At 40.1% G+C, this 22,699-nt stretch overlaps 1 protein-coding gene across 2 annotated transcripts in view; it reads right to left on the bottom strand.

Moving 5' to 3' along the window:
* LOC126263697 (PX domain-containing protein kinase-like protein) overlaps window positions 1–22,699 on the bottom strand; it is a 131,465-nt gene that overhangs the window by 78,360 nt on the left and 30,406 nt on the right. For both annotated transcript variants that reach the window (XM_049960828.1, XM_049960829.1), the window contains exons 3-6: window positions 22,356–22,452; window positions 1,792–2,018; window positions 1,258–1,501; window positions 934–1,176 (exon numbers count right to left, since the gene is read on the bottom strand). In XM_049960828.1, coding sequence (XP_049816785.1) covers window positions 934–1,176; window positions 1,258–1,501; window positions 1,792–2,018; window positions 22,356–22,452 — 811 coding nt within the window. The remainder of the gene's footprint in view (window positions 1–933; window positions 1,177–1,257; window positions 1,502–1,791; window positions 2,019–22,355; window positions 22,453–22,699) is intronic.

The following is a 22,699-nucleotide window of genomic DNA, read 5'->3' on the forward strand; positions in this document are numbered from 1 at the left end:
AACTGCTGCTATAGTTGAGCTGGCATAAGTTGATCCCTAACAGTTGCAGTGGTCTGGGTGCAGCAACTTCTCAGGCCTACCTCAATGAATGGCATAATGCTATTTGGTAAACATATCTATGGCAATGCCTCAGTGCCGTCACAGCTCTGTAAAAGGCTACTGGTTTTGCCTGCAGCCATTAGCACTTCGCAGATGAAATCCGTCAACAGCAATGCGAGATGTCTGGAATTTTCTTATGCGGTCTCGACTATAGTCTCTGAAAAATCCCGCAGGATGACACACACAAAGTTGCACAGTCCATTACTTGTTCTCAGATGGTAAGCAGAGATGTGAAGGGATTACCAGCTGTAATATGACAATCTTCCCTTATGGTGGTCAGATGTGGTTAACCAGAATTTTTATGACTACTGCACCTGCTCTCATGTTCCCATGCAGTCAATATCGGGTCACTGTCACATCAAATGCCCCACAAATCTGGATATTGCACAGTTCAACAAGCCAGCCAAATGGAAACACACAATGAGGCACATTGCAAAATCAAGTGCTGATAACACTTGTCTCACAGGAGCATGTGGCATCTTTATGTCCATTACAGTGATCACTCAGCATCAAGCACTCTTCCCAATGTCTTATATACCCTACCACGGCTGGTAACAACATTAGATTTGAAAAACAGTAATCATTTACATACCTGCCGCGAGTGCAAATGTGCTAAAGTTACAACAACATCTGAGCATGCCTTCTGAGTACTTCACATTTTTGTCAGGCAACTAGAACTATTTTCTTAATGCTACATGATTACAGAAATGTAGTAGTAGTAGTAGTAGTAGTAGTAGAGTACAGTATTTCGACTATCCTCCTAAGAGTTCAAGAAGTTTTATTCAGATATTTGAGCTTCTTGTGTAAAAAATTTTGTATTTCTTCTACACTTACGTAGCATTGGCGGACAATGTGGTGGCAGAATATCACAGACTGAGTCATAAAGAGGATAAGCGAAGGCCATTTCATAAATTACATGTCCAAAACAATACACATCTACTGCTTCCATTGTCTTAATTTTTTTGTGGTGTAGTATATATGGCCTGTAGAAAGATGGAAGTCCCAAAATACCATTTTCAATGTCGATTAACTTGATTCGTCCATTTTCTACGATTACATTTCCTGGGTGCAGATGGCCTGTAAAATGACACAAACACCTTAAACAACCAGTGGTAACATTCATACAATGATCATCCACAATGTGATGAAAATACTTACCATATGGGAGTCCTTTATAATTTAAGAAAGAAAGGGCTTCAAGGATCTGCTTTCCATACAGTGAAACTTCTTCAATCAACAATGGCTTACGCTGCTTGGGGTTGCCGTACTTTCTCAGAAACGTTGATTTTGGTTTTGAACAATACAGTAAATCACGCAAGGTTCCTGCATTATTTAGAGCACGAACTACATACCCTCCAATCTCATTGCAGTTTATAAATTCTGGTTTCTGGATAAATGGATGCTGTTGGAATAAAGAGCCAACAGATAAATCACTTGCACAGCTACTTTTCTTGGAAAAGTGGTGAAGATGGGTTGAATGGAATTTGCAATTATCAGATAATTTAGTGCAAACAACATGTTTGACTGAATGCCCTTCAATGTTTTCAGTTCAATTCACTTAGATCAACTGCAATTACAATGACATACATTTCTACATTTCATTATCTTCTGCAAAACTCTGTATTACACAAATATTGATAATGACTGTAAAAAGAAAGAAAATAAACTCTCTGAATAATGTTAGATCCATACCTGCATACTTGAAATGCTCTTGCAAGCACTTAGCATTTCACGGTCATCCAAATGTTTGTCAGGTCCGTATTCAACCCAAGAAAGCACCATTTCATCTTTAGGTTGGTTATGATTTTTTACCAGGAAATAATGTTTCCGAATACGCCAACCCATTTCAGAAATAGGCCTCATTATTTCATAGTTAACTTCTCCTCTAAGAGCCATTGAGACATGTTGTAAAGCCACTTCTGTAAAGACAGCAGTAGATATATTCAAGAGAAACAGACTACAGAGATTTATTGTGGATTATTAACTAAACATCTAAACTCAGAGTTGTTTCATTAATTAGTAACACTGATAATAGTAAGTATCCAATCACTTACAGATAGAAAAATGTTCTTTGGCGATGTTCTTGAAATAACAGTTTCTACAATAACTGTATTATGGAGTATCATACAATGGCTATGTTATGTAAACGTTGTTCAGCTTTTTACATTGGAATGACTATCACAAAGTTGTCAGTTAGGATGAATAAGCGTAGGAACAGGGTGTATACCGGCAACACACAACATCCCTTTGCAGAGCATGCTCTACAACACAACAGTCGTGACCTTGGTGTCTGTTTCAACACATCCGCCATCTGGATTCTTCTCCCAGAGACACGTTCTCAGAACACCGCAGGTTGGAACTAGCACTACAACATGTTCTTGGCTCTGACCACTCACTTGGCCTTAATTTACATTAATTTCTTCTAGCTCAGCATTTCTTCACAGTAACTACTCATTTCTTCACTCTGAGTTTTTTACATCTTTCATTTTCACCCCCCCTCCCACATCTGTTACATACAATGTACTTAGCTTTTCAATCACATTAACGCATGCTCAATGTTCTAGCAGTAAACTTGGTCTTGCATATTACCTGTCTTCCACACTTAAGCTCTCAGATTTTCAAATCTTGTCTAGCGCAGTCCTCCAACAATCCGTTTTTCCTTCTCATCTTGTCCAGTAAGTCTCCATGACTCGGGTTTCTGGGTGACTTTCTGCACTCCATCCCTTTCCTAAACCTCTCCTGTTCCTTTTCCTTCACACCTTTCCTTCTCATATAAGCTTTCTGCCAGAAGAAGAAGCCACTGGCTCTGAAAGCTTTCATAAGTAAAATCTTTTTTTATGTGTGTTTCCTCCTACTGTCACTTGGTGAGTAGATTTATCATCTCTCCAATCACATTATATTGTCAAAGGTTGATTATTTTCACTGTTGAATTAAAATTTAAACCAGTAGTATGTTACAATACAAAAGGAACTGTACAATGCTAAATCCTACTATGAAATGTAGTGCATGTCCAACATTCTAGATGCTTCCCTAACTTGTGAGTGGTATGCTGTTCAAATGACAAACTATTTCACAAACCATAGATTCTTTGCCAAAATTACTTTTTATAATGCAGTTAGTCAGAGGGCACAGTCATATCTACTCTCTAGCTTGAATAAAACAACATTGTGATTAACGAATCACTGACAGAGGGCAGTGTAGCTGAAGTAAAGCTAGCTACAGATGACAATGCTCTGCATAAACCTACAGAACAGGCAACACAGCAGGCATTTAACATCTTCACATTCATCCTGTAAGGAAAGACAAAGAATTTGCAGCATTTTTTATATAAAATCTTTATTTCTATTGATGATATACTACTTAATTTGTGCCTAACTAATGTAGTAGTTTGTAAAGTTCCTATTTTTTCTCCTTTCCAGGCTACTTCCAACAACCATTATATATTTGAGAAAGACATGACATAAAACTGTATTAATCTTTCTTTATTATCATGATCAATGTAAGTAAAACACCATCATCACAGTACCTATATCAATGAAAATAAAAAGCCAACTACAGAAAAACACATACAAAAACATCATAAGGGTAATGGTTGACCCCGAGTAATACTTACAAACGAAGACTAATATTACTCACATGTCATTACATATATAGACATGGAGTCCATATGGACTATACATTCATCGTGATGTATCTTTAGCAGAATAGTAGATGTTCTAACACGGTAAGCAGTAACCCACAGGATAGTAATTGAAAACTGATCATGATCTAGTGATCATATACAGAAAAACAGATATTAAAGATAATTGATCATAGAAGTCAAACATACAGAGATGTAACATATACTACATACTTCACATAGTTGCCCTTACAGACTGTTTGACAATACCAATAAAGAAGAGGATTCACATTATTTAGATATGTCCATCATATGTAAACAGATGTGCTATGTTTACCGCGTTTGTATGATGTAACAAGCATCTGTTAGGAATATGTATATGGACATATACTTTTGCATAAGGTGCTTTACGTTTTTAAATATTTCAGCGATGACAAACCTTTTATAAGTGCTGATTTTTTTATTCACCTGATCTCATGTGTGAGGTTCAGCATAAAGTGAACATGTTTTACAAGAAAAGATTTTAAGACCTGACCATCACAACATAGTCTGTTGAAACGGGTTGTCTTAAATAAAGACATATTTTATGCAATCTTGGCTATTGAATAGTTTTTTGCAATATAAATCCACCACTTAATATATAGTAACTACAAGGCAAGTCATTATCAAACAATTCACAAAGCTATATCAATGAAAATAATTGATTTTTGAAAATGTAACTGGCTAGATAAAAAGATCTGTTCACCCAGCAGCAGCAGGAGAAAACACACCAAAGTTAACTAAATGTACAAGCTTTCGAACCCAGTGGACCCTCCTTTTGGCAGAAGAGTTGAAGGGGAAGGAAGAGGGATGAAGGAAAAAGGTCTGGCGAGGTTTATGAAATCCAGAGAATTCGGGAAAGCAAGTAAGGAGACTCATGGAATGGAATGAGAAGGAAAGACTGATTTTTGGGCGCTGCATCAGATGAGATTTGAAAAGATGAGAGCTTAGTTGAGTTTTGGGGGCTGCATCAGATGAGATTTGAAAAGATGAGAGCTTAGTCGTGGAAGCAAATTAATAACCAAGACAGATGTAACTGACAAAACACTGAGCAAGAGTTAAGAGAGGAAAGCTAAGTGGCACAGTAGGGGGACAGGGAAAGACAGATACGTCAGAAAATAAAATATATAGAAAACTAAAAGGGAATGGAGAACAGAACAGTTATGGAGAAGAAATTATGAGACTGATAAATTTACATTTATCAATTAAAGCTAGGTGGATAGCAAAAACCAAGGACATATTGTAACGCCAGTTCCCACCAGCAGAGTTATGAGAAACTCCTGTCAGGGAAAGAATCAAGATGGCATATGAGGTGCAACAGTCACCAAGGTCATGATTTTCATGTCGCAAAGCATGCTCTGCAACAGGATATTATGTGTCACACTATACTCCCTCTGCCTATGGCCATTCATCCCAAGTGAAAACTTGGTTTGGTTTGGTTTGGTTTGGTTTGGTTTAGTTTCGCTTTAGTGTGCACAAATAACTGGGGTCATACGCACCGAAGTCAAAACTATATAACACAAAGACAGAGAGGAGTTAAAAAATGATTATGCATCAGTCCCAATTGACATAACAGAAGACAGCTAAAAAACAGACACATGGCAAAGGGCTAAAAAACAGCATACAGAAGCGAAGGTCCAAAACTAAAAATTAAATGGTCTTTGCTATATTGCTTTGGCAGGTAAAAAGTAAGACACAGTCAACAGACAGCGTGTCATTTGCTAAAACGGCTGATAACTCAGCTGGCAAACCCAAATGAGAACGTAAAAAGTTAAGAAATGGACATTCCATCAGGAAGTGGCGGACAGTTAAAACTTGAGTGTGATAACTTGGTGGTAGTCATATCGATGCAGGAAGTCGAATGGTGTTTATGTAACAACCGGTACACAACATGTGCTGCTTCACATGTGGTTTTCCCTTTGATAGCATATGTTTTGCCAGTTACAGGGCTGGTATAGGTGGTGGTAGGAAAGAACACTGGGGAAGTCTTACCCTATATTCATCCTTTAAGCTCTCAGGTTTCCAAATCTGGACTGATGCAGAACCCCCAACAATCATTCTTTCCTTCTCATCCCATCTATGAAGCCTCCCCTGATCCAGTGTTCTAGGCAACTTTTCCCTAATTCTCCGTATTTCCTTAACATCTCTAGCCTTTCGCCTTCATTCTTCTTCCTTTGAAAACTTGTACATTTTGTTAACTTTTGTGTGTTTTCTCCTGCCCCTGCTGGGTGAATAGGATTTTTATCAATTCAACTATATTAAATTTACGAAGATAATAATTCAAAAACTTATGTTGAGCAAAACCAACTGATAAAAAAAATGAATAATAAAAATTAGAACTATGAAACTAACAAGTCACTTTTATTAGAGTACAAGGAGCATCAATAAGTAATGCAACAATTTCTTTTTTCTGAAAGCAGGTTGGTTTTATTTAGGATTCTAATATAACATATTATTTCCCACTCTTTTGGCTACAAACCCTTATTTTTCAACATAATCTCTGTTCAACATGATGGGCTTATGCCACCTTACTGGGAGAGCCTGTATGCCCACATGGTACCATTCTACTAGTTGGCGTCAGAGCCAACGTCTTGCAATATCGATAACCTCCCTATCATCCACTTATTGCTTCCCACAAAGTGAATCCTTCATTGGGCCAAACTCATTGCTTTTGATGCTCTTCTGTGGCAAGGAAGCCACACACATTTATGTACCCCATCTGTTGGGCTAGTGTGTCAGCACTACCAACACAGAACTCCAGTTGTGCAGTGTGGTATTTTATTGTGATCCGTCGATCGCCTCTCCTTGAAACGCACCTCCATTACAGACACCACTTTGAAGGGTATGTATAGTGCCACCACCTAACAAAACTTTGTGAAACTACAGGGGCTGAAGCAGGAATATTGCACAAAGTCCCACAACAAATTCTGCATTCTTTCACCTGACATTGGCCAAGAAAGAAAAAACAAGAAAGAAAGAAAGAGAGAAAGAACAAGAAAGAAAGAAAAAACAATGTGCTGCATTACTTATTGAACGACCCTCATAAAACAAGAAAGTAATGTGTCCACCTTTTTTGACTTTGGCATCGTAAGTGAAATGTGACATCATCCGCACTGCATCAGGTTGGTACAAATACGTATACTCTTATGTACATAATATATATTTCAAAATAAACACACAAAATCTAACGACAACTGAGTCATACCTATCACATAAGTCAGAAGATAGTCAAATAACATAATGGGAGCACAGTGATGATAGTGAACAATTGACACGAATGGGGGAAAGAAATACAGTAGAAGAAGAATGGGTAGCTCTGAGGGATGAAGTAGTGAAGGCAGCAGAGGATCAAGTAGGTATGAAGACAAGGGCTAGTAGAAATCCTTGGGTAACAGAAGAAATATTGATTTTAATTGATGAGAGTAGAAAATATAAAAATGCAGTAAATGAAGCAGGCAAAAAGGAATACAAACATCTCAAAAATGAGATCGACAGGAAGTGTAAAATGGCTAAGCAGGGATGGCTAGAGGACAAATGTAAGGATGTAGAGGCGCATATCATTAGGGGTAAGATAGATACTGCCTACAGGAAAATTATAGAGACCTTTGGAGAAAAGAGAGCCACTTGTACGAATATCAAGAGCTCAGATGGAAACCCAGTTCTAAGCAAAGAAGAGAAAGCAGAAAGGTGGAAGGAGTATATAGAGGGTCTATACAAGGGCGATGTACTTGAGGACAATATTATGAAAATGGAACAGGATGTAGATGAAGATGAAATGGGAGATACGATACTGCGTGAAGAGTTTGACAGAGCACTGAAAGACCTAAGTCGAAACAAGGCACCGGGAGTAGACAACATTCCATTAGAACTACTGACGGCCTTGGGAGAGCGAGTCCTGACAAAACTCTACCATCTGGTGAGCAAGGTGTATGAGATAGGCGAAATACCCTCAGACTTCAAGAAGAATATAATAATTCCAATCTCAAAGAAAGCAGGTGTTGACAGATATGAAAATTACCGAACTATCAGTTTAATAAGTCACAGCTGCAAAATACTAATGCGAATTCTTTACAGACGAATGGAAAATCTGGTAGAAGCCGACCTCGGGGAAGATCAGTTTGGATTCCGTAGAAATATTGGAACACGTGAGGCAATACTGCCCTTACGACTTTTGTTAGAAGAAAGATTAAGGAAAGACAAACCTATGTTTCTAGCATTTGTAGACTTAGAGTAAGCTTTTGACAATGTTGAATGGAATACTCTCTTTCAAATTCTGAAGGTGGCAGGGGTAAAATACAGGGAGCAAAAGGCTATTTACAATTTGTACAGAAACCTGATGGCAGTTATACGAGTCGAAGGGCATGAAGGGAAGCAGTGGTTGGGAAGCGAGTGAGACAGGGTTGTAGTCTTTCCCCAATGTTATTCAATCTGTATATTGAGCAAGCAGTAAAGGAAACAATAGAAAAATTCGGAACAGGTATTAAAATCCATGGAGAAGAAATAAAAACTTTGAGGTTTGCCAATGACATTGTAATTCTGTCAGAGACAGCAAAGGACTTGGAAGAGCAGTTGTACGGAATGGACAGTGTCTTGAAACGAGGGTATAAGATGAGTATCAACAAAAGCAATACGAGGATAATGGAATGTAGTCGAGTTAACTTGGGTGATGCTGAGGGAATTAGATTAGGAAATGAGACACTTAAAGTAGTAAAGGAGTTTTGCTATTTGGGGAGCAAAATAACTGATGATGGTCGAAGTAGAGAGGATATAAAAGGTAGACTGGCAATGGCAAGGAAAGTGTTTCTGAAGAAGAGAAATTTGTTAACATCGAGTATAGATTTAAGTGCCAGGAAGTCGTTTCTGAAAGTATTTGTATGGAGTGTAGCCATGTATGGAAGTGAAACATGGACCGTAAATAGTTTGGACAAAAAGAGAATAGAAGCTTTCGAAATGTGGTGCTACAGAAGAATGCTGAAGATTAGATGGGTAGATCACGTAACTAACGAGGAGGTATTGAATAGGATTGGGGAGAGGAGAAGTTTGTGGCACAACTTGACTAGAAGAAGGGATCGATTGGTAGGACATATTCTGAGGCATCAAGGGATCACCAATTTAGCATTGGAGGGCAGCGTGGAGGGTAAAAATTGTAGAGGGAGACCAAGAGATGTATACACCAAGCAGATTCAGAAGGATGTAGGCTGCAGTAGGTACGGGGAGATGAAGAAGCTTGCACAGGATAGAGTAGCGTGGAGAGCTGCATGAAACCAGTCTCAGGACTGAAGACCACAACAACAATGACAAATAATGTCTTTCTGTTAATGTTAGTGCAAATAGCATTTCACTGTTTCATTGGGTATCACCAGCCAGTTTCCTGTTAGCCACCTCCTACGAGGAACTGATGGGAGACATATTTATTACTTGAGAATGTCATTTACATAGCTAATTAAACTGTTTTATTTGACACAAGGCCTTTAGGTCATACAATCATTTTTTGTAAATTTTATCTGTTTTTCGATTCTGAATGGTTTAGACCACACTGATTGTATTTATAGATAGTTTTATATGGTATGATGAACAGGAGGGAGAAGAAAACCATGTCTTGTTTTTCTGCTTTTAGCTTTAGTCCTCCTCATGTGTATCTGTATTTGATGTGTTGAAAATATGTTACAACAGACTGCCTACCTTGCAATTATGCTACAATGGTGCCTGTGATGGGTGGCTTCATACAGATTTACATGTGAAGAAGACAGTTACCTACAAGGAGGGGCAGAATGGACTCCCTAGTTTCCCTTGCTCCGTAGCCAGAGGCCTCAAATTAGGTTGTGGAGCCAAGTACCTACACAGTGGTGTTAAATAAATGAATAGGACTTGACCAGGTTTAACTGAGGTCGAAAGATGACACTTGTTTCCATGGAAAGAGTGGTGTTTTGTGTGACAATCTGTTGACTGACTGTATTCCAGTTTTATCTTTCTGGAGACCATTGGTGGGAGTAGTTAGGAGCCAACAGGAGGTGGTGTACAACTGTTTGTGGTGTACGTTTTCCAGCCCAGTGGTTGTATCGGAGAATCTTTATGAAAGCAAAGGATTTTATTGTGACTTTGGATTAGAAGAAAGATTAACCCTGTCTCACAGGTCAAAGTGAGGCTGGTGCCCACTATCTGACCAATTTAATAGGTTAGTAGTATGGAAAATTAAACTTGGTCTGCCACTAAAATTTTCCTAGAAAATCTATGGAGCTATATGTCATGCAATTTGTCTCATGAACTTCACATCACTAAGAGTGCACAGATTGTGGTCGCAGCTGTAAGTGCGATGACATGCAATGCCACAAATGCTCTGATGACGGACAGATGACGGGTTTATTTACAATATGGTACTGGGTCTTCATCCTCAGCAAAAGACATGACTTTTTCCCATTCCCACATATAGATGGGCCTTTCATACTCTTCTTGTTTTTCTGAACTGAATTCCATCTGGGGCATCTTAGCAGCTTCCTTCAGTGCAGCCAGGAGTGTGGTGTCTTTGTTGCATTAAATGTTACATTAAAGAGGTAATTAGCCATTTCATGTGTTATGTCAGCTGGACTATATAAAATAATCTCATTACTCATTATGGCAGAGGCAGATTACGGTCTGCCTCTATCAAAGACTCTCCTGATTGACTCCAAATTGTGGAATGACTAATGGAATTCAGGATCTCTTGCCATGACATTTTCTGGACTAATTAAATGTTCACTGTGTTTCTGTCATTGCAAACAGAAAGGCTAATAGGTTCTCTTCTAATGATCTAGCCTTGAACTTCGGCACTGTGGCTCACCTATCTGTGGTCACAGTGCAGAATTCGTTGTTCCAGCAGGAGATAGATTGCTTGTTAGAATGTTCCGTGGTCTTTGGTATGACTGTCTCAGCCCCATGGTAGATTACATTTGTAGCATGATCCATCCAGTTCTGGATGCTGTATATTATCTTGTTAATTGGCTATACAGCATCCAGTTTGTTCTGCTCCATACCCTTTTTGACAGCCTCCCACTGTGGTGTCCTTTGATACAGTGCAGTTCCCGAGAACTCAATCCCTGTGGAAAGTGTTGATGGAAACCCAAAGCACATGATACGCATTAAAATTCTCCATTAAATAGCAATGTGTGTAGGTGTTGCTTCAAGCAGCCTAAGAGAACATGTTTATCAAGTGTATAATGAGAGGGAAACACAATGGGCATATGGCGAATTTCATTGGCACATGGAGGACAACAGCTGCTCCCTGAGAGCTGCTGGAGACTGGAATGGGTGTGGTGTGGCAAGTGTTAATAATTAACACCAGTCCAGGGCTATTTGGTTTCTCCAAGGGGACATCAGCACCTGCAACATGGCTTTTGCCATAGGGAAACGACGGCGATTAGCAATCCAAAGGTTTTAATCCGATACTCTTCAGCTTTGGTTGGTTTTTAACTGATCCTTTCTTTTTATTTTGATCTGTTTGTATGTCTGCTCCGCAAAGATAAAGTAGTTCTTGGTAAGTATAAAGCTGATTAAAGTGAACAGGAAGGATGGAATCAGGAGGGTGTTGTATTCAGCAGCAGACAGACCATTTACACGGAGGATGTTAGTATAGTGCAAGGTGTCACCAATGGTAACAGGCATGATGTGTGTGGGAGCAGGACAGGCACAGATTGAGGAAGATCTAGGAAATGGTTGCCATCTATAACACCTCTGTATATAGGTTGCAGTGTTGATCAACTAAGGAAGATATACTTTCAGTTGATACTCTGAAGCCAGAAACTATGGGACAGCCAGAGGGACTGGGTTTGTGGATCTTAGGAAGAAGGTAGAAAGTGGGAGGTGGGAGTGAATGGTTTGGGTGGGATAAGAAGTGCAACTGAGATGTTAGTCCTTGCGAGAGGCCTGTTGTTTTAGGAGTGACTGTAGGTCAGTTTGTATCATAGGGATGGGATCTTGATGGCAGATTCAGTACATAGAGTGGTCAGACAGCTGGACAGACTCTCACTTACTCCCACTGGTCAAGTGCCACAGTGGTAGATCCCTCATCAACTGGGAGGATAACGATGGAGTCATCAGTTTTTAGGGAATGAAGAGCTTGGAGTTCCTCGGAGGAAAGGTAAGACGTCATGATTGGTTGGTTGATTTGGGGGGGAGGGGACCAAACAGTGAGGTCAACAGTCCCATCAGAGTAGAAAAGATCAGGAAGGAAGTCAGCCGTGACCTTTCAAAGGAACCATCTCAGCATTTGCCTGAAACGAATTAGGGAAACATAAATCAGGATGGAATACGAGTTCAGTGTGCTAATCATTGTGCCAGAAATTCTTGGAAAGCTTGTAAGGGATAAGTTTTGAGGTAGTGGCAATGGATCAAATTGGGATCATGGTTGGAACTGTTGAAAGCAGGGTTCACTGCTGGGTTTGCTGTTCAAAATGAATTGGGAGTATGTTGCAAACTGATATTTCCAGTTGACAGTACATGAGAAGGGAAGCAGGTCCTTCACCAAAGCAGCATTATTACATGCTGGTTTAGTCCTGAAAGTGAGACACATGGATAACACAGATAATTCAGGAGGGGAGGATACCTTAGACGAGAAGTTGAGAACACTGTGCTGTTGTGACAGGTTCTTGTGATCATGAGTTATCATTGCTATGCACAGCATCTGTACTCAAGATCCCACCCCAGTGATACAAACTGATCTACTGTCAGTACAATAATATGAAGACTTCCCTCCTGTATTAAAGACACCAACCATTTCCTAGACTGCTTGAAATCTGTGTCCATCCCACTCCCATCATACAACTTACTTGTCACCACCGATACCACCTTCGTCTAAACCAATGCCAAAATGTACATGGTCTGTCGTTGGAGAATGTTTTCTCAATCGGCACTCGCCTGGTTCCCAACCTATGACGTCCTTCCCGTTCACCTTAATCAAACAACTATTTCACCTTTGAGGGGGAGATATACAAACAGATCACAGAGTCAGGTATGGAAACCTGGACTGCTCCTTCTTATGTCAACGTTTTCACAAGGCACTTGGAGGGGACTTTCCTGTGATCCACAAACCTTCATCGCTTGATTTGGTTTCGACACACTGATGACGTCTTTGCTGTAAAGACTCATGGTAAGGCTGACCTGTTAAAATTCTTGGAATCTCTAAACACATTCTCCCAATTACATTTCACTTGGACCTATTCTGAATCCCATGTCACTTTCCTTGATATTGACGTCATTCTCACTGAAGGTCAATTACACATTTCTGTTCACATTAAACCTACTAACAAACATTACTTGCATTTCGACAGTTACGATCCTTTCCATGTCAAACATTCCCTCTTGTACAACCTTGGCATTCAAGGCAATTATATCTGTTCTGATGCAGGCTCTTAACAGAAATATACCACCCTTCAGTGGGTAGAATTACCCTACCAGCCTAGTTCAAAAGCAGATTTCCTGGGCCATCACATTAAATTCTGGTAGTGCTGACCCCTCCAAAAAACGACTTAAGACTACACCCCTTGTCATTCAGCATTAACCTGGTCTTGAATGTATTAATTAGCTACTTTGACAAGGCTATGGCTTCCTAAAATCATGCCCTGAAATGAGGTCCATTCTCTACAACATTTTGTCTACCACACCTAGAATAGCCTTTCACCAACCATAGATCCCCACAATTTCCTTGTCAGACAATAGCCTCCTACTGCACACATTTCCCTACCCTATGGCTCCTACCCTTGTGACCTTTCCCGCTGCAATAATTGCTCTATACACCCTATACCACCTGTACCAGCCCTAAATGGCGAAAGACGTACTATCAAAGGGAGAGTCACTTGAGAAACGGCATATCATGTACCAGCTGTTTATGTAAACGCTGTTCACCCTGTTGCAATGGCATGACTACCACAAAGTTATCGGTTAGATGGGCATAGGTGGAGGGTGCATACTGACAATATACAGTATCTTGCTGCAAAGTGTGCTCTATATGTGCCCCCTGGATTCTTTATACAGACACAAATTTCTCAGAACTCCGCATATGGTAACTGGCATTACAACAGTCCTTGGCTCTCATCATGCACCTGGCCTTAATTTACATTAATTTCTTTGGTCTAAGCTTTTCTTCCTACGAATTATTCCTTTATTCTCTCCCTTTTAGTTTTCTGTCTTTTCTTTGGTGACCTGTCTATTTTCCCTGCCCCTCACCTCTACCACGTACAATGCACTTAGCTTTCCACTCTTATAACTCATGCACACTGTTTTGTCAGTAGCCTCTATCTTGCATATTCATCTACTTTCTAACTTTATGCTCCCATTTTTAAATCTCATCCACTGAAGTTCTCAACAATCAGTATTTCCTTCTCATTCCATTGGTTAAGTCTCCCGTCACCAGGAGTTCTGGGCAATATTTTTATAATTCTCTGTATTTCCTGAACCTCACAATTCCTTTTCCTCCACCCCTCTTCCTTCCCCTTCAACCCTTCCAACAAAGGAGCCATTGGCAAAGCTTGCCGATTTCTTTAACCTACCTATATGTTTCCTCATGCTGTCACTTGGTGAGTTGATTTTTTATCTATCCAATTACATAACAATTTTCATAGTATGTCCTAATGTGTATATTCTGTCTTTTGCACATGACCTCAATGAAGATTTAGACAATCCAGTGAACGAATACATCATTTTTTGCACCTGAAATGTTTAGCAGAAACCGTGTAGCTATTTTACAAACAATTAAGGAAAGCATAGAGCATGGAGTGGTCTAGTTCTTATGGTAGTCAGAAAATGGTCAGGAATATTGAATAATCATTTAAATGCAGTACCGCTTTGTATTTCTCCAATCTGTCCCACACGCAGAGTGGAATAGCGGTTAGTGTCACTGGCTGGCATGCTGCAGGTCACCACTTCAAAGACCATCAGCAGTAAAAAAATTTTATTTAATATTTATAGCAATAATGGGAATTCCTGGATGGAACAATACATAAAATAAGAAAAAGGCAACCACTAACTACTAGCAGACTGATGTATGGAGCATAGACGCATGCAACGGGTAGCAGTATTCACACTAGCTTTCGAACTCTTGCACTTTGTCTAGCAAAAGTACACACATACACACACACTACCACACAGACACATAAATGCACACTCCCACGGATGTGGCAAAACATTTTTGTGACATTTCTTTCATGGGTATTCCAAGAAACACTTCTATGCTTAAAATTCCATCTTCCAATGCTGACGACTACATCAAAGGTTACAACAACTAAGAAAGCAGTTACAATCTCAAATAAGCCCAGCAAGGGAATCCGTTTAGGAGAAAACAACACGATCTTACATACAGAATGTCTTGGCTCTATGCCACATTGTGGAACCAAATATTTAGAAGCTACCAAAATCCACGATCTAATGAAAGGGGACACTCAAGACGTGTAAATACTCTTCTGGTAAACAATATCACAACAACAAATGAATTCATCAACTGGTGTCAGAACATCGAGGAACTACAATATAAATTACGTTGACGAAAGAGGTATGACTGACTTCTGAATATGATCCCTATAGGAAGTCGTGGAAGACCACTACGACTATACTTCTCTCATATACCAAGTAGCAAGACAAGCGATACACCATTTTTTGGCAGTCAGAAGTATCAGATATCAGATCAAGTACAAAGAAATAGCAACCATGAATGTCAACCCCATACATCAGAAGATTATAAAGAATGTTGAAAAGGAAATGAATTGATCTTTAGCACCAATCTCATCAGCATTCAAATGCCCCATGACAAATGGACTCTGCCAACTTGGATTGGGGAAGAGGGAAGAGAAGGGGGAGAGGGGGGAGACAGTGGGGATAGAGGGGGAGAGGGAGGAGGGGGGAGAGAGCGGGGATAGAGGGGGAGGGGGAGGGGAGGGGGAGGGGAGAGAGGGGGGAGAGATAGATTTGGAAACTGCTAGGAGGTGAATAAATGAGTTAGATGGGGAAAGGGCCTACCCTGAAAATTGACAGAAGATAGTGAGGATACAGGAATAAAGGTTATGGTGCAAAATCCACTAGTTCTGAGTGTACTTGGTTTGGAAAAATATAGCAGAACAAATATGGAAAATAACACAAACAAAGCTTTGAGTGGCACCACAAAGAAAGCACAATGACAAAAAAGAACCAATATAAATGGAAATGCATACATAAAAGAGTGGTATGGGTACGTGTGATACACGCAAGGAGGAAGAGAATGAAGAGAAAACTATGGAAAGATATGCGAGGTAACGAACAAGCGGGGAAAAAAAGAAAGAAAGAAAGAAAGAAAGACAACATTGCACAATTGGCCGTGTGACAAAAAAACCATCAAGATCAGATCTACTTTGCTGTTGTTTCCCGCTGTTTCCCATGTCTAAGAGACAGCAAGTGCAAGCTGTGAAATATTAAATTTCATGTCAAGTGGCAGCAACAAGGCCCAGGCAAAGACACTTTTAAAATAACTATGCTTTTGCGACAGAAATAGTGGTAAAAAGTGTGTTGGACTGAGCTGTATTAAGCCAGTTTAAGTTAGGAACATACCATACAATGAGTGGACTGTGCAGAAGTCGGTGAAGCAATCCTTTTAGTTAAACTGTCGTAATACAGCAAGTGAAAGTTGACCAATTTAGTGTTGCATGCACAGGCCCCGAGGTTAAGCAATATCTGACATTTCTTTCTTGACTATTCCATGCATCCATCATAGGATTGGTGGAGCTGGGGGTCTGCAGCATATGAGCAGCTGCAGTGTTTGTGGCTCTGGCAATGTGGACAGAGATGCGTCATGTGCCAGGAATTGGCGTCATAATGGTTTCACAAAGCCTAGAAGAAGGAGCAAGACTGCATCAGCTGCGACCCCATCTACAATGGGTGGAGGAGGAGGCTGGCCGGGGGGGGGGGGGGGGGGGGGGAGCTCACACACAAAAATATCAACAAGCCACAAAAGTGGGCCCACTAACTGAACAACTGAATGTACAACACAGTTGCTGCACTGTGCCCACATTGCTACTGGATACCACACATCTGATGGGTTGGAAGTTCGACACTGGCATATGAGTCCAGTGAAGGCAGGGTACTACCTGCACCTACTCACACACCAGTTTTCCCAGTACAATAACTTCAAGTGTTAGTGAGTGAAGTGAATGTAAGCAAAGTGCAGTGTTTACAAAAGTGCAAAGCATTACTAATGCAGGTAAGTGATTTTTCTTTTGTTTCTCTTACAGCAAACACAATTAGATTATCATGCCTAATTCATCATTGTTTATATAATCTTGTTTACTTATAATAGTTTGTTTGGGAACATTCTAATAAGATTTATTAAAAGGAAAAGAATACGGAAGTGACTAGTCTTCGATTCAGGTGATTTCTGGGCACTGACTGCTTGATAAACTGTAGATTTAAACCAATATTTATGCTTGGAACATAATTATGTTCATTCATGTACAATGTACAAATCCTGATTATTCATACTCTTGATCTTTCTAAAATTTTGCTGAACAGGTTTTGAATACTTGTTTATCTACATTTGATGTACTACATATACTGAAAATACTCAGTATCATTTGTAATTTGTATCACTAACATACCTCATGGAACATAATTTCACAAAGACACACCTTTAATTATCTGATACTACATAATTACTGAGGTTTTCTTTTTTTCTTATAGATTATTATAACTTTCTATAACCTTGTCATGTATCCAGTTTTTGTCGTATTTAGGGTTTCATAATTGAGAAATATTTTGACACTAATATCTATATGTGCTTGATTTCAGTAACTTGAGTCAAGTCAAACTTGTAAACTGATGTGATATTTTTAGTGTGCCAATGAGTTGAATGCTGCTCTACTGAAAAATGTGGCAAAGCCACAGACAATGGGTCGAGTGTTTAAGTGTTTAGTTTTGGCTTTTGATCTAGGTGGGGTATTTGTATACGTTATGGGATTTTGAGCTATTATTTTTGACAAAATTTGCGCTTTGGAGGATGTAATAATACCATGACTGATATCCCTGCTAGCAAACTACCTAGCAGCAGGCACTAGCTGGTGATCCTTGGCTTCTAGAACTTGCTGCAGTCACCTGCCTCTTCCGGCAGGTAGAGCATTCCATGTCATTCAAACAGTGTGGGTTACCAGCGAGTGCACAAGGCAATAGTGGTGCAGACTCGGCCAAATGTACATGTTGTGAAAGAATTGTGAGTCATAAACATGCGAAGTTGAATAATAAAGTGTTTAAAAGTGCACTGAGGGAGCTATTTTGTCAGAATAGGAATGCCAAATTTGTCTGTGGCTTCTTTAGAGTGAACGACTTTTAGAATTTGTCAGTATCATCATAGTAGTGAGTCTGATGTAGTTAGGCACTTTTTCCATTGTTAGACATGGAATAAATTAAGTTAACAGCTGTTACTGTAGTAATTAATTATGGAATGACAGCTTACAAGAACTTTTGAAGGCAACTCCTATGACACCAGACATTAACCACCATAATTGTTCTATACACACCAGTGAACTGTACACGATTGTAGTCAACATGTGGGGCAAAGCCCATCACCGTAACCTGGATGAGGTTGCTCTCCTACAAACAACAGCCACTTCCAGTCACCATAAAGAGGTACCAGCCACTCGCTTAGTACACTTCAGAAAAACTATGTGACACAACTATCTACTGAGATGAGGGTGCCACAGGTGCAAATCCTCGATGGACAACAGTTGCTAACAAGTCTGGAAATTTAGTCAACATCATCACTGATTGCCATCCTGTGCAGGTGCTAGTCAATTCAATAATTTCTTTTTCTGTGATGTCAAGTGTCTCTTGTCAGCAGCTATAGAAGACTATGTCCCATATGATACAAAACCAGTTGTGCTGGTGGTCACAAATGGGAAATACAAGTTGACAGGAACATGTATTGCAGAATGCAGTTATAATGGTATTCTCAGATAGAACTTCTTACAGGCATCACAAGCAGTCATCATGACTAGAATATAGAGCTCCAGACTGGAGGAGCTATTCCAACAATCACATACAACAAAGACTGTTATGGACAGTTGTTTGCTGCTGAAACTGCTGTTATCCCACAGACCTCAACAAGAGAAGTTCCAGTCATCAATCTAGAGGCTCAGTTAAAATGAGAAGCTTTCGTTGATTATGAAAAGTTATTCAGCCTCACAAAAGAAAGCTGCACCCCAGTAACAATCACGAACATTGCAGGTGGTCAAGAAGAACTCTGAATCACTAACTGCCATGAGTAGCCACAACTCTTCCTTAAAGGTATTTGCCTAGGAACAACCAAACCAGTCCAGGATAGGCAGCTCAGTGCAATCAATGAATCATCATCATCCTCCACTACAACTCCACAGTGCAGTGGAGCAAGCTACTATCGGAACATTCAAGAGAATCGGGCTTGACCAAGGAACAAAGTTGTTGAATGTTAGCCATTCTCCGCCAATTTTCAGATTTTTTCAAATCCGGAGTGGAGATAAGACATGCCAAGCTGCCCAAGGTAAAACACCAGAACAGCACTGGGGATAATCCACCAATTTTTAGCTGGACTTGTATTGAGTATCACCGGATGAATGACAGATAATCCGGGAGGAAGTGGAGATGATGTTGGAAGATGAAATCACTGAACCTTCACAGAGCCCTTGGTCCTTTCCTGTGTCCCTTGTTGAGGAGGAGGATAACGAACGGCATTTCTGCATCAAGTAACAACAACCGGTAAGAGGCGAGTGGGGGGGGGGGGGGGGGGGGGGGGGCAAAAACCATGAAGAAAATTTTCTACCCACTGCAGCATGTTGACAACACCCTAGACTGCTTAAGGAGCAAAATGTGCCTCAACTGCGAACCGGCAGACAGGCTACTGGCAAATTTAGATTGACAAAGCTGACCAGAAAAAGACTACCTTCGTAATACCTGATAGTCTCTACGATTCCAAAGTTATGCCGTTTGGACTGTGTAATGCTCCAGTGACATTCAAGTGTATGATGGACAGCTTGCTTCAACAACTTAAATGTACACTGTATATTTTCTATCTGCTTGACACTGTTTTTATGAAGACTTTTGAAGCACATCACATCTATCTGACGACTGTGTTTAGGTGTGCTATTACTGCAGGTCTCCACACAATTTGGGAAAAAGCCTCTTCACTGGCAAAGAAATAAAAATCTTGGAGTACCTGTTTAATGACAATGGATTCTGTCCCACTCAAGAGAAAATATGAGCAGTCACAGATTTTCTATCTCCTTGGCACATTCGTGATGTAAGAAGTTTTCTCAGCAAGTGCTCGTACTACCAGCGACTCAAAGAATTTCTGTGGCAAGGCACATCCCTCAAAAGAACTAACGCGTGAAGATGCTAATTTTTCTTGGAATGAGATGCAACAGAAATCTTTATTTGGCCTTAAGGAAGGACTACAATCTTTTCCAGTCCTAGCATTGTACAACATGAACACAGAGGCTAAACTTCACACTGTAGCTAGCAGTTATGGGACAAGTGCAGTTCTAGTGCAAATTTGGGAAGATGATGAAAAGGTCTTATGTTTCCAGAATACTCTCTCCAAGTCCAAGACAAACTGCTCAACAAGAAAGAATGAGCGCCTCGCAGTTGTTTGGGCGATCAGTAAGGTACAGCTGCATTTATTTAGCAAACAATCCACTGTTATGACAGATCACCACACACAATACTGGCTGACTGATCCGTCAAGTTGACTGCTAGATGGGCACCGAGGACTCAGGAATATGATGTCACAGTGGTATACAAACACAGACACAAACCTATGGACGCTGATTGCCTTTCAAGGAATGTTTTGGCAGAAAATGGTTGCATAGACAAATTCTCGATCACTGGTGCATCAAATGACATTGCTTGGAGGAGCCAGCACTGCTGAAAACCACACAAAACCCTTGAAGAAGGAAGACCCAGCCAAAGGGGAATTCCAGTCGTAAGCAGAAAACTGTATAGTAGGAACTATGTTCCATTATGGTGCAAGTAGTCGCTTGTCGTCCCACCTTATCCAAGGCCAGCAACCCTGAAGCATTTCCATCATGCTTGAACACCTGGATACCTGGAATTTGTGAAGACTCGGGACAGAATCAGGAGAAGGTATCACTGACCAGGTCTCTGCCAATACATTACACACTATGTGAACCACTGTAAGGGATTCCAGCGATGGAAGCATGTGCCACACATTACCTGCAGAACACCTGATACCAATTCTGCCAGCAGCTGTGATATTCCACTGTATTGGAATCAAATTCTTTGGGAGGTTGTCAAAGTAGATGAATGGGAATTGATGGACAATAATTGCTCTGACTACCCCACCAACTACACTGTCACCAAAGTTGTGGCAACTGCCAGGGCTCCAGGAATTGCAAGGTTCTTAGCATAAGACATCATCTTGAAGTGTGGCACACACCACATGATGATCTTTAACCATGAAAATGTTTTCCTATTGAAACTGGTATTCCATAATGTGACATCATCCACAGGACGATAACTACCTACCAACCACAGATGAATGGTCTCAAAGAATGTTTTAATGGGATGTTGGCAGATGTGCTCTCCATGTGCATTGATGCTGAACATTAAAATATAACACTGTTCTGTTCAATGGTCACGAGGTCGAAACAATAAACCAAACGATACTCAGGATGATTATGTGAAACACACCACCAGGACCAAAGGAACAAGACAGTTAGCTCACCTATGGTCCTTGGACACCCAGGAAAAGGATCGAGAGCACTGAAATGCGAAGCACTGGTCAGTGAGACACAGCCCAGGAGACTTGATAGGGACTTTTACACCTGTGCAGAAAGTGAGACTATCAAAAAGGTTACTAAAATGCTACCCTGGGCCATGTTGTATCTTTCAACACTTGTCAAAAATCACATACAATGTCAAGGATTATGATCCTTCATCATCCATGTTCTCTGTAGGAAGCCCTACTACAGTCCTGATATGCAGATCAACGATAGGGGCTTCTTGCTTAATGGAACTAAAGTCCTGCTTTGTGGTCTTGAAGCTTCAATGCAAGAGGCTACCTTCGATGGTAATCACAGCAAAGAGGATGTGACAAAACAATGACAAGATCCTAATGTTGCAGGGATTTCCAATGAGAACATCTAGAACAATGAGTCGATATTTCTCCAGGAGAGGGAGCTGTGTTGCATGCAGTGTGAAGTAGTGGTTAGCATCACTGGCTGGTGTGCTTTTGGTTGCCAGTTCAAATCCAACTACCAGAAAATATTTGTTATTTAGTATTTATCATTTCTGTAAGGTTCACAAAATTTCTTATGCTTGTAATGTTAATATATTCTGTAATATTCGATGTTTGTATAAATAGGACTTTTTCCATCAAGGAGGCAGTTCTGTTTCATCAGTATGTTTGTGTCTGTAATAAACATGTGTTCACTGCTAAATGCTGTAGTTCACTGAGGTCCCTGCTTTCAGATTTGGAATTGATTGTGGTTACAATGTAACAGTATAATAAAACAGCTTAGTAGCTAATGGCCTCTTGATTTCATTAGAAATGAAAACAAAACTCTGAACATTTGATTACTATAAAATGAGGTATTGAGTATTAGTTAGGATTATGCCATACCTTGGAATGATGTAGAGTAATTCTCTGGGTCTAGGAATTTTCTTACAGGAAGAGATGAAGCTAATATGGGATTCATAAGTATTAAATTCAAGTAACTCTGAAATTGAAACAAAGACAGAATGTATAATAAGTGACCACAATTGTGACAGAATTACGTCTATATACATGCTAAGTACAGTAGAAACACTAATCAAAATAGGAATGGAAACAGTAACAATCCTAATAGTAGAGCCTTGTTTTAATATGTTCAGGCTTTCAATATACTTATTCCAAGTCAAATTTCAATGGCCAAAGGACACACACACACACACACACACACACACACACACAAATCACAGTCTTCT

Source organism: Schistocerca nitens, chromosome 6 (genome assembly GCF_023898315.1).
Source record: "Schistocerca nitens isolate TAMUIC-IGC-003100 chromosome 6, iqSchNite1.1, whole genome shotgun sequence".
NCBI classification, from domain to species: Eukaryota; Metazoa; Arthropoda; class Insecta; order Orthoptera; family Acrididae; genus Schistocerca; species Schistocerca nitens.